Here is a 12,543-nt window from a genome sequence, read left to right on the forward strand (position 1 = left end):
CGTGGCTCAGCATGCAAATTTTCAATGAAACAAGTATCAGGTACTCGATGAGATATATCAAAACAAACAAACAAACAAAAACCCACAAGAGTCTATACAGATGTCTCAGTTTTGTAACAGACAGCATCATAGAACGGTTTTATCCTTAAAGGTCATCCAGTCCAACTCTCCTGCAACGAACAGGGACACCTCCAGCTCCATCAGGTGCCTGACCTTGGGTGTCTCCAGGGATGGGGCATCCACCTCTCTGGAAAACCAGTTCCTGCTTCTCACCACCCTTATTGTAATAAATTTCTTCCTTATATTCGCTCTAAATCTTTTAGTTTGAAACCATTTCCGCTTGTCCTATCACCACAGGCTCTGCTAAAGAGTCTGTCCTCCTCCTTCTTACAGCTTTAGATAGAGAGGTCTCTCCCAGGTCTCCCTGGAGCCTTCTCTTCTTGGGGCAGAACAGCCCCAGCTCTCAGCCTGTCCTCATAGGGAAAGCATTCTATCCCCAGGAATCTTTTTGCGGCCCTAAGACATGAGCTCTCAAAATATTTTTAATAACTAAGCTTGCCTTTCCAAGCAAATGCACGCCTTCTCAGCTCCTCCACACTCCTGTTACGTATCTCAAAACCAAGCTCGGGCCACGAGGCTGCCCCCCAGGCTCGAGCTTCAACGAACTCCAGCTCAGGGCGGCGTCCCAGGGCCGCTGCTGAGGCCGTTAACTGCCTTTGAGAGCCCTCAAGGCCTTCGGCAACTCTGCACCTGCAGGAGGCGGCACTACCCACACATTAAAAGGAAAGCAGGCGCCCTCTAATCCGCCGTACTCCCTCCCCGCCAGCAGCGCCCCTTTGCAGCGCTGTGGTGGTGTGGCTGTGGAGGACGAGGCGTGTGGCCGCCATGTCTCGCTCGCAGCGCTCTCGCAGCCCTTACTATTTCTTCGTGCGTGAGCATCTGCCCCTGCTGCGGCAGCGCGGCCTGCCCGTGAGCCGAGTGAGCGATGGCATTCCTCACCTCAGCCAGGAGTGGGCGGTGAGGGGAGAGGGCTGTTGTTCAGGGGAGAGGGCTTGGGGAGAATGGAGGGCGGCCTCAGGGGAAGACCTCTGTGGGATGGCAGCGCCTTTGGGTGCTGAGGGAGCGTGTGCTCGTGGGGTGCCCTGCGTTGAAGCCAAACGGCTTTGTGAGGGAGTTATGTGAGAATTGACAGACTCCGTTTGGAAGCAAGGAAACGTTGATTTGTGGGGTTGCTGAAGGGAGAGGTACAGAGGCATTGATGGTTCTCTTTGCTTCAAGCTGCTGACAAAGGAGGAGAAGATGGTCTATGCAGAGAAGGCTCTGAAGTGGAAGGAAAAGAAATCCTTGCAAGCTGCAGCCAAGGAGGTAAAGGTGCAGGAAGGAGCAAGTGGTGTTTGCATCAATGGGGCTAATTGCTCATTCTGAGTACTGTAAACTGATAATTATCAGCCCTTGTCAGGCAGAGACAATTATCTGGAATGTGAATGTGGATGTTACTCACACTTTATGCCTAGATTGCATCGTGTAAGCCTCTGAGGTTTCTGGGCATCTGCCCAAATCTTTTTGCTGCCCTAAGAGCTCACTGTTCGTGTATGGATGTGCAGGACTTTATTAATAGAACTGCAACTCCCTCTTGGTCTCATAGCCACAGAAAAGTCTAGTTACTCAGGGATTTATCAGCTCAGATGAATACCTATCCTAATCAAAGGCAAATGAGCGTTTTGAGGTTTCTTTATCAAAGTTGTGGGAATTGTTGAAGATTTCAGTCTGAAAACTTCCTTCTATGCATCATTAAGTTGAACAAAACAATTTTTTTTAATACTTCTATTACACTTCAGAAGCTTAGCTGAAATTCCTTCCAACTGTGTGTTGATTGAGGTACTAAGATAACCGTTCTCTGTTAGTATTCTTGCCTTAGCCTTCAAGTCTTCAGGCACTTGTATACACACTAAGAATTTGTTCCACTTAGCCATAATGAGCAGTGGACATCCTGTCTTTCTTTGGTAAGAGGTGATGAATTTCATTAGAGTTAGTTGATGGAGTTTTCTCATCTTTTCTAGGGCCCTAAGAATCCAGTACCTGCTCACGTGACTACAGAGACGTACAGAGTGACATCTCTTCTTGATGCCTCTGCTATATCATGGATGAGTGATCAGGGTACAGTGATCTTACAGTAGCCGGTGCTGTTAGATAAAAGCTTGCCTTCTAAAGATATTCTGTGTTGTACCCGTACGAAGATAGTTTTCATTTTGGCAGTAGTTGCCTTTGTCAGATGTGTGCTTGTTCTTAGTGATGGTGTAGGCCCACGAAGACCTTTCCTCGTGTAGTTGGTGCAAATGCTCCTCTGCATCCCTTGAAATAATTCCACTACCTGTTTTTCTTTTAGCTTAATGGGTGTATTGTTACTAATACATTACTTACAGTTCCCTCAGGGCTTTTTGCTCTGACATTTGTGATTTACAAGGCCTAATCCAAGTTTGGGATAATAGAATGTTCGTACTGAGATCCAAGGGCAAGAAGCTCAAACTAATCTAACACCTATATAATATAAATGATATAAATGGGTAAGTACTTGGTCAGTACCTGTGGGACATCCTGGCTAGTTTCCACGTGTCTTGAAAAGCAAGCTTTTTACCATCTGTACCTTGTCTTCAAATGGATGTTTGGATTAGAATTAAGTAACAAGCATGTTTTATTGTGGAAAATGATAGATGGTGACACTTGCAATAGAAGTTAAACAGCCAGTTAATAGAAGCTGTATCTGTGCTGTTTGGTCAAGTTTCTGCTCAAGCCTTTTACCTAACCAGTCTCTTGAACATGTCATAGTTATGCAGGCTCAGAAAATAGTAGCTCTGTTGAAAAAGTGTAATATCTGTTAGCTTTCTCACTGCCAGAATCTATGCTCAGCTGTTGCTATAATGTAAACTTGATCAGGTTGATGATGGTGACTTGAGCTGGCATAACTGATCTTTCAGCTGAGTCCGAGATGCGTTTTATGATCTTGCTCCTTAATATTTCTCAGTGAAAGTCTTGCGTGGTTGCCCATACCGGATTCATTTTTTTTCTTTGTGAAAAGAGCTCCACTCAGGAGGTCTGTCTTCCTTTCCCACTGCAGCTTGTGGAAATCAAGATCCATGTAAAGTAGTGCCAGAACTTAAGCTTGGGACAGGTGGTGCTGAGTATCATAGAATCTAGCCTACTACATCATTTTAGTAGAACAAATAAGGTTTTTGTTTACTTGTTTTGATGAGGGGCACAGTGTAAGGGTGGGTACTATCTTTAACTTCAGAAACAGCATTATGTAGCGTTTGTGACTGTTAGTTAAAGTATTGTTTGGTCATTCAAAACCAATAGAAGATACTTTATTTTCTAATTTTAATTAAAGTAACAAAATTATATCTCTTTTTTTCCTTTCAGCTGTGGTTGCAGACATCTTCTATTTCCTGGACATCTACAGTCACGGCAAGCTGCCGTCCCACTGTGATCAGCGCTTCCTCCCTTGTGAAATCGGGTGTGTCAAGTACTCCCTGAAGGAGGGCATAATGGCTGACTTCCATCACTTCATAGATGCAGGTGATTTCCAAGGAAGGGGGGTAGCCTGGAAGTAGTTCATCTTGCTCTGGGTTGAGAGGGAAGTTTTCTAGTGCCAGTTGCTGCTGTGCTCATTAGATTTCTGATATTAAGATAGGTTTCTTTCTTTAGCTACAAGCGATTAGACTTCTACTTTAAATAACTGAGCATTGCTGTTTTCTGCTTGCTTTTGAACATCTACTTAAGTACTTGGTCTGCATGAAGCTTTGTAGAGGGCAGAATAAATCCAAAGGGCACTTCTGATGTTTGTGCTTTATTTCGTGCTGAGGAATGTTTGTTCTGGGCTTAACTTATAAATGCAATGCAATATACTCTTCAAATGAATGCAACTGAAAATATTTGTTTTCAAGAATAGTTGTGGTAGTTGTACAAGGCCACAGGGGAAGGTGAAGCTGCTCCTTTGTATAAATAAAAATCTGCTGCCTATTTCAGAGTTAAGGATCTGTCACTGTGGTGATGGATGACGGTTGTTTCTTTTTCTCCCATTCCTCGTGTTTTTCTGCAGAAGTACCACCACTTGGTTTTCGGTATCACTGCCAGGCTGCTAGTGAGTATCAGTGGAGGAGAAGAAGAGTGCTATGCAAGGCTTTACAGTTTTGGATTCTGCTTATCTGTTCTATATCCAGTTGTTTTGTAAGTCTCACCTGGAAGCTTCCCCTTCTGGGGACTTCCTGTCATCTTTTGAAGAGAAAGGGGTGAGAGGACAGCTTGCTGCAGTCACCTTGCTTATTTCTTGTACCCTCAAACAGCAGAGCTCTTCACTGCTGTGTTTCCCTCGTGACTCTTAAGCAGTGTTTATAGATTGTCTCTTTCCGTTAGTACAATTACTCCCCTTGTGTGCACAGGGAACAAACTTGGCTTATGTTATCCTACGTCAAGTATTTAGATAATGACCTCTCAAAAGGGGTAGATGTGCATGCATCTGCTCACAGCCCAGATTGCTAGCCTTTTTCAGGAAATAAGGTTTTCGTAGCTTCAATTACACATCTTCTCTGTAGGGAAAGAGAGGCATTGTTTTTAAGTATAGATGTATATACATCAAATTACAGAGGAGGGCAGATGGTGGTTTAAGAAACAAAATTTCTCATAAATTAAAATTTTATCCTCTTCACCTTTTGCTAGGTGATGCCACTCATAAGATTCCTCTGTCTGGATTTTGTCTTTCGCGTACTTGCTACCCAGTTGTCATACGTGAACTTCTTAAGTTTGCCCAGCCAGCTGGAGGTGCTTGTCCTCGTTTTTACTGCAAGGTATGATCAGGGTGTAAGGGAACTGTTGAACCACTGATCACCTGAGGTGAGCAGTGAGGCAGCTGTGGGAGCACAGGTGAAGGCAGTGCACCTGTATGACTGGAAGGGGTGGTGTCTGACTCCACCTCTCCCGGACCCCATTTAAGGGCTGACCACCATCAGGGAAGGATCTCTTGTTGCAAGAGATCCCTCCCTTGTGGAGTTTCTTTTGCGAGCTTCAATCTTTGGAAACAGCTGAGTGTTTCTCTTCTTATCAATTGTCTGTTTAGAAGGATTATCCAGAAGATAAAGTATACAATCTCTTTTGACTAACTATACCATTTGGTATTAGTAATTTGTCTTAACCTACACAAGGTCAAAGTAAGGCACTCAAAATCAAAACCTGAGTTCTCTTCCAGTGGGTAATCAAGGAGAGACTTTGCTCTAATGCGCATTCTGTGTGCAAATGAGTGATGGGGGAGGTTGGGACGATGACACACTCAAAGTTTTCTTCCATTATAGAAAGAAATTACCTTACATAAGTTTGGCAGTTGAAACCTGTTTTTTTTGTTTCCAGCTTTTTGCAGGAACTAAAAATGATATGGAACCTAAATAAGCAAGCTTCCTTTTTTGTTCTTTTTCCTTCCACACCTAGCCACACATACAAACCCCTGCTCTGTTAGAGAAAGAAGCTAACCTTTCCAGAAATGAGCGACACAATTTCTGCCTACTTATTCACAGCCTGCGTGTCTGGCTCTGTCTATTGATGAGCATTTCAGACTGTTCTGACACTGTTTGGAATTTTTAAGATTGTACTTAACTTGAGTGTACTGGATAATAGTTGGGTAATCTCGCTTCTCTGAGGATGTTTTTACACTTTAATGACTTTTCACGTGAGAATGCTGTACATCTTATTTTTGCTGAATTGCTGATGAGTGAAATAAAACACTGAGGTTCAGAGGAATGTAAGCATCGTGCCAACTATATATAATTTTTTTTATTCCCCTTGAGCCTAGTGCTAGTTAACTCATAAAAGGAGTGGAGGATCTAGATCTTGGGCTCCATATATAAATACAAGTGCTGTGCATGGAGGGAAAATAACATACAGCAGTTAGTAGAGATGGCTGTAGTATGAGTTAACAGTTAACTTGTCTCCATGTATTAGCCCAGAATTTCTCCTGAGATTTGGTTGGAAGACTGCCTTGGTATTTGATTCCTCTTCAAGGTAATTTTCCGGGAGGTTGTATATAAACATGGACTTTTGTTTTGGGAATGATTTTTTTTAAGTGCAGCCTGAGGTCTTGCAGATATTAAATTATATACTGTACTTATTATGTTCTTGAATGTGACTGAGATTTTCTTTTTCTAGTCTGATGGCAGATTCCGAATCAGCTGGTGTCTTGAACGAATGGCTAGTGTAGCAGGTGGGAAAACAGTTGTTTTTGGCTTTTGTTTCTCCAAGAAAGGAGGGTTATCTGATCATGGACTGCTGTATTTGTCAGAAGGAGTTCAGGTCTCAGGAGTTTCATAAAAGCTGATACTGATAGCTAGAACTGTTGCGTGTGCTTCTTCTCTTCCTCCCCATAAATGCTGCATGGTTAGTCAGCTAACCGGCTAATGAGCAGATGAAGAGTACAACCAGAAAAAGGTGCAGAAGCAGTGAGATTACTGAGAAGGTGAGTGTAGGGGAACAGATGGGGGAACTAGCAGCTTCTGAGGAAAGATGGCCTGTAGGTAGGATATAGTGGAGTAAACTGAGAGAGTATAGGACCTGCCTTGATAAAATGCCAGATATTATTAATATCAGTGGCAGAATAATTTGTTGAGGTTTACGTGACTGTAGGGATAGAAGAAGATGAAGAGTGAACAAAGGCTGGCTGAAAAGAGTGGATGTTATGCTGATGTGGATTTCCTCTGGGCTATAGGTGTTCGGAGATCTCTGGAGCTTCTTACTGTAGAAGACCTGGTAATAAAACTGCACCAGAAGGAATGCCAAAAGGAGCCATCCAACGCTTGGGTGTTTAGAGAGCTAAATGTTGTCCTGTGGGATTTTTCCAGTAATACCAGGTATGTTGGTTTCTTTTTCTGTGGAAATGGGTATTGTTCTGATGTGTCTGGGTGCCTTAAGTGCAGCTTGTGCACAGCTAGGCTAAATTCTTCAGGAAACCATCTCATCAAAAGATTTCTTATCACAGCGTGGCTAAAACAGGAGATGTGCGTTGCTATCTTTCAAAAAAAAAAAAAAAAAAAAGACCGGTGTCTCTAATGCTGAGTCTGGAGCTTGATTTAAAGGACAGTTAAAAAAAGAAAATATATTGTGATACTTGAAGTCATAGAAGTGAGGAGATTCAGAGCCTTGAGAAGCTGGATTTTAGTATGTACCTCACACTGCAACTGTGATGATGAGCTAGATGTGCTTTCTAGTGGCAGAAAACAAGCTCAAGAGTCAAGTTACATCTCACACTTTCCTGAAGGAATTCTTTTTATAATGCTAGAATGCATGTATTTCATAGGATTGTTTTTCTTCTTTTCCTTACATGTCTTGAACAGTAATGTTTTTACTACTTTTGGATCCTTGTGTTCTATTATATAGTACCTAGAGGCATTGCAGAATACTTAGCACTGATACAGTTAACAGTGGAGAAAAGCTGAAGTATGCTTCTGTTATAAAGAAGAATTAATAATTTGATCTTAATTCTATTGAATTTTTTGTCTACTAGCACTTATCCCTGAAAATCTGCTTATGCTATGGACATCTAGATCACTGAGTAATCACTGCTGTTTCTTTCCTTCTGAAAGAAACTACTACTTCACAGTAGAGGAAAGCATTAAAGAGAACGGAGGAAAAAAAAGTACTTCATAACATTTGCAGAATGAAACGGGGATGGTTGTATTAAGAGGGATTTTCGTTGTAGTGGGAAACTTAAAGATAATCAGAATTTAATGGGGTTTCCTTTTGTCTCTGCCACAGTGTCTGGAAGGTTGCTGGCTAAGTGCAGTTCTCAACTCTACATAAGTCATCTAGATCTGTTAGTAAATGTTGGTCATCTGTGTAATTTTAAATGGATGATCACTGAGACAAAAGATAACCTTTGATGTTTGCTCCTGTTCCTTCTGATCAGGCCAACTGTTCGCGTTGATTAAAGATGTAGATACTTAGACAGTAAACCTCCGTTTCATTTTATGTAGGTGCAAGTGGCATGAAGAGAATGATATACTTTACTGTGCTTTGGCATCCTGTAAGAAAATGGCGTGAGTATTTCACAGGAGTTGTCTGCAGTGTGATGGCATTTCATTTTGTTACACACGCTTTTTGGCCCCGATTGCTTTGAGCACGGTGATTCTGAATCTTGAGTTTTATTTATTTCTTGCACTTCCAGGACTTCATTCTGTTTTCACTTTAGTTTTTGTATTAATACTGTAAAGCAGTATGCTGCTGTAGCAGTTTGGTATAACGTGATGTCTATGATAATATCCATCACTTGGTCATCACTACCTTCGCTATTGGAGAGCTGAAAGAAATGTTCTTTGTTCAAATTCAGTGTTTTTCTTCAGAGGTTTACTAAGCTTCAGTTCGATGGGAAATTCTCAGTATATTTTAGTCCATCTCTAGAAATTTGTATACTGTTTTACATATAATGTAGATACGCAAGCTTCTCTTTTTTAGGTTGAGGGAAGGACAAATAGTTGGGAAAGAAATGCAGTTTAAGATCTCAGTCAATAGTAGTAATATTATTTGAGAGAAATAGTAATTAATTTTTTATTAAAAAAAACAACCAGTATTAAGCAAATTTCCAGTGATGGATTTAATGCTTATGAGTGGTTACATTTGACAGCATGGGGAAGTGACTGTGTTAATTTGATAGAATATGCTGGTGAACTTGGAAGCATTCAGGGTTGTTAGCTGCTTTGACAATATCCTTTTGCCCTCTGTCATCTCTGCGTCTTGATCTGTGGTGGCCTTGTCAGTTGAAGATCTAAGAATGCTGTGTTTCTGTATATAAGCATTACAACCCTATTAACAAAGCTTTTCTTGATTTCTTTATTTCCCTGGTCAAGTTATTGCATCAGTAGATCTTTCGCTGGTTCGTATGGAGTCTCACTGACAGCTGCTCACCTGCCTCTTGAAGACTTGTATTTCCGCTTCAGTCACAATCTGAGGCAACTGATACTGGATGCTGCACGTTTTCAGGTCAGGTTCTTCAAATTGTTTTCCTGTGTTATTTCAAGTTAACTCAAGTCTTCTAGACAGAACACACTTGGTAATTTCGGGTTAGCCATCTTCTGTTTTGGATGCTTTTTTTTTTTTGAGGAATACTTGGTAGACTGAGAAAAGGAAAATAATCTCTAGCTGGGCAGTTTCTTGTGGTGTGTTATTTATTACTACTACTCACAGGTATCACAAATAGTTACGCATGCCACTTTAGAGAAGACTTCTTATTTTGAATGCTTATTTCTTTCTGCAGGAAATGAAGGCCAGGGGTTCTGGAAGGGGTAAATGCATCCTTTCTCCAAGTCGAGTTCAAGATCTTGTCCCTTCTAGATGTGAGTTCGAGATTTCCTCATTTGTAAAGGGAAAGAGAGTATTTAAACATAATCCAGTTGCAGCTTTTTCAAATTTCTGGGCTCAGAAGTTACTGTCTGTCAGCAGCATAGAACTCAGCTCTGCGTGAGCTAGGTTTGTGCAGATATCATTGAATTTCTCTAGATGAAATAACTACACTGTTACTGGACCAAAAACTGTGGTCAGTAGGTCTATACAAAATCAGATTTTTCTCATGAATGCTGCTGTTTTATAACACCTTATTGTTTTGTCATATTTACTTCTTTCTTGCATGTTTAGATGCTTTGAGGCAGGGCAACCTTTAAAATACCATCTCTCTTCTGGAGTTGTACCATTTGACTCTGCACATACTTCTTGCAAGTATTTTGTTACTCCTGGATTTATAAAAAAAAAACTTTGCTCCAAGTCCTCTTCTTGGAGCTAAAATCTTTCTAATATAAAGTATGTGCACTTGATTCATTTGTGCAATATGTGGCTAACCTTCAAAATGGAACAGAATAAGGTTTGCAAGACAAATAACTGTAAGAACTCTGAGTTTGCACCTTATGTTTTTGCGTGGATAACACACACTGAATTAAATGCTGAAACTGTTCTAAATATAAATCATGAGATCTTACATGGACTTGGTGGTTATGGAGGGCAGAACCTGTTTCTCACTTTTCCTGTTAGAAATACTGAACACATTCCACTCCACAGCATATAAAAGAAAATTCCATTAGTTTATGCAAGCTTCAAGGATTTATTTCATTTGTAAACTATTTCATTAGGTGATTCTTCACTCCTTTTGAAGATGTCTTCTTATGGAACAAGTACCACACGCGGAAGAGGAGTCACTCGATGGCTGGAAAATACACGTGACCTGAGCTCATCTTTCAGCCACTGAAAATCTTCTTTACATCTCTATCTCTTTCTTTTTCTTAAGGAAATAAACTGCTGTCTGTCTGGAGAAAATGTTGGTTGTCTTTTCATCTTACGTGCAACTTTTGATTGTTCAAGTTCTTGTTGAAATGATGAAACTGTTACTTACTGGACTTAGAGAAGATCTACTGGAAGATGTTTTGAAGTTGTGTCCTCTCTAAAAAGAAATGCTATGGTAGTTCTGTTTCTTAATGGATGGAGTGCAAATTCAAGAGTGATTAGCAACATCATTGAATTAGAAATTCTTTAGTGGCCACTCCAGCTTTAAACAAGTGCTGCTTTATTTTTTTTCTTTAGTAACCCCCTTCACCTCATCTGTATATGGAAGATAAAATTTCAGTGTAACTCTCTACAAATGGAGAGAGCAGTGGAGGTATGACAGGATGCACTGGAGAGTATACAGTGTCATGGTCTCAAAGGATTGCTCAGAATTGGTTTCTTCCACCCACTGAGAACTCGAGTAGTCATTCGATGCAAAAAAGCAGATATTCTATGAAAAAGTGTGGTGACAGTTTGTCAAACGGTTTACGGGCAGGTTCGGCCCGGTTCTGTGACGATTGGTGCGGGGGACCCACGCCCCAGGGAAGGGGGAAAGGGAAAAGGGAGATGGGCCTAGGAACAAAACAGCGGCAGCGATCTGAGGAGGAAAGCTAATTTACTAAATAAGATATCGGAAAGCAAAATAACACAATGTAATACAATATAATTGGAATTAAAGCTAATAAATCAAATAAAATGAGCAAGAGAGAGTGTCCGATAAACCGAAGGCCTTACGCTAACGCTGAAGGCGGACGGCAGCGAGCACCCACTGCTGAGTCGATCCCAAAAGGAAAGAGGGTGTCCCGTGACCGCAGACAGTTTTTATCTTTCCCTCTGTGCGTAAACACGTAAGAACGCAAAGCATCGCAAAGTCCTCTGGGGAATGGAGTTGTTCTTCTCTTCTGAGACAGGTATACCTGGAACTATCGATGATCCACGGAGCTGGAGCATTAACTCTTTAACTCTAAATGCACTACGTGATGTTACGATGTGGAATACCAGTACCAAAAATCATAAAACCATGACATTCCACCCCTTATTCCACATCACTACATCATGTTTGATATATATGTATAGAAGAACAGTGGTTAACATGCATTATATACACACACACACAACATATATAAGTATATACATGGAATTACCGACTGCACTCGCCCAACATCAAATTCCCTTGTGGTACACACTGAACATCCCCATTCTTCTGCATCACCCACCAAGTGGACCCAGGTCCCTGAGCAAAAACAGTTCCACGGAGAGGTTTGCCCTTTCCAGAAGCTGGAAGGACCCAAACTGCTTTTCCCAACATGTTCTTTACGTGTACTACAGGGACCTTATCTCCCTCTACAGTAGGTAGAGATCTGGATTGGGCAGGACCATCACGATTGATGGATCCTCGAGTGTTGACCAACCAGGTGGCTTCTGCCAAATGCTTCTCCCAGTGCTTAAATGTTCCGCCACCCATTGCTTTCAATGTGGTTTTTAACAACCCATTGTACCTTTCAATTTTACCAGAAGCTGGTGCGTGATAGGGGATATGATAAATCCATTCAATACCATGATCTTTGGCCCAAGTATTTACAAGAGAATTTTTGAAATGAGTTCCATTATCGGACTCAATTCTTTCTGGAGTGCCATGTCGCCACAGGACTTGTTTCTCGAGCCCTAAGATGGTGTTTCGGGCGGTAGCATGGGGTACTGCATATGTTTCAAGCCACCCAGTGGTTGCTTCCACCATGGTGAGCACGTAACGCTTACCATCGCGAGTTCGTGGCAAGGTGATATAATCAACCTGCCACGCCTCCCCATATTTATACTTTTGCCATCGCCCTTCTTCCCAAAGAGGTTTCATTCTCTTGGCTTGTTTAATTGTGGCGCACGTATCACAGTCATGGATAACCTGTGCAATAGCATCCATAGTTAAGTCCACCCCTCGGTCTCTAGCCCATTTATATGTTGCATCTCTTCCTTGATGGCCAGAGGTCTCATGGGCCCAGCGAGCTAAAAATAATTCACTCTTGTGTCGCCAGTCCAAGTCTGCTTGAGCCACCTTAACTTTGGCAGCTCGATCTACCTGATGGTTATTTTGTTGTTCCTCAGTTGCCCGGCTCTTAGGAACATGAGCATCTACATGGCGCACCTTTACAACCATATTCTTTATTCGGGCAGCAATGTCTCTCCACAGTTCAGCAGCCCAAATAG

The 12,543-nt window shown here is 41.6% G+C and overlaps 1 protein-coding gene across 1 annotated transcript; it reads left to right on the forward strand.

Annotated features, from left to right (window-relative positions):
- Positions 1-885: 885 nt before the first annotated feature.
- LOC136053335 (protein maelstrom homolog) lies at positions 886-10,267 on the forward strand. The gene is made up of 12 exons (XM_065744098.1): positions 886-1,017; positions 1,279-1,365; positions 2,061-2,157; positions 3,418-3,573; positions 4,097-4,138; positions 4,714-4,841; positions 6,190-6,244; positions 6,746-6,887; positions 8,010-8,072; positions 8,880-9,012; positions 9,287-9,365; positions 10,152-10,267. Exons 1-12 carry the CDS (start codon positions 886-888, stop codon positions 10,265-10,267), a joined length of 1,230 nt encoding a protein of 409 aa, XP_065600170.1.
- Positions 10,268-12,543: the final 2,276 nt, after the last annotated feature.

Source organism: Cyrtonyx montezumae, unplaced genomic scaffold (genome assembly GCF_038088225.1).
Source record: "Cyrtonyx montezumae isolate F1298 unplaced genomic scaffold, pur_monq_1.0 scaffold_3, whole genome shotgun sequence".
Taxonomy (NCBI): domain Eukaryota; kingdom Metazoa; phylum Chordata; class Aves; order Galliformes; family Odontophoridae; genus Cyrtonyx; species Cyrtonyx montezumae.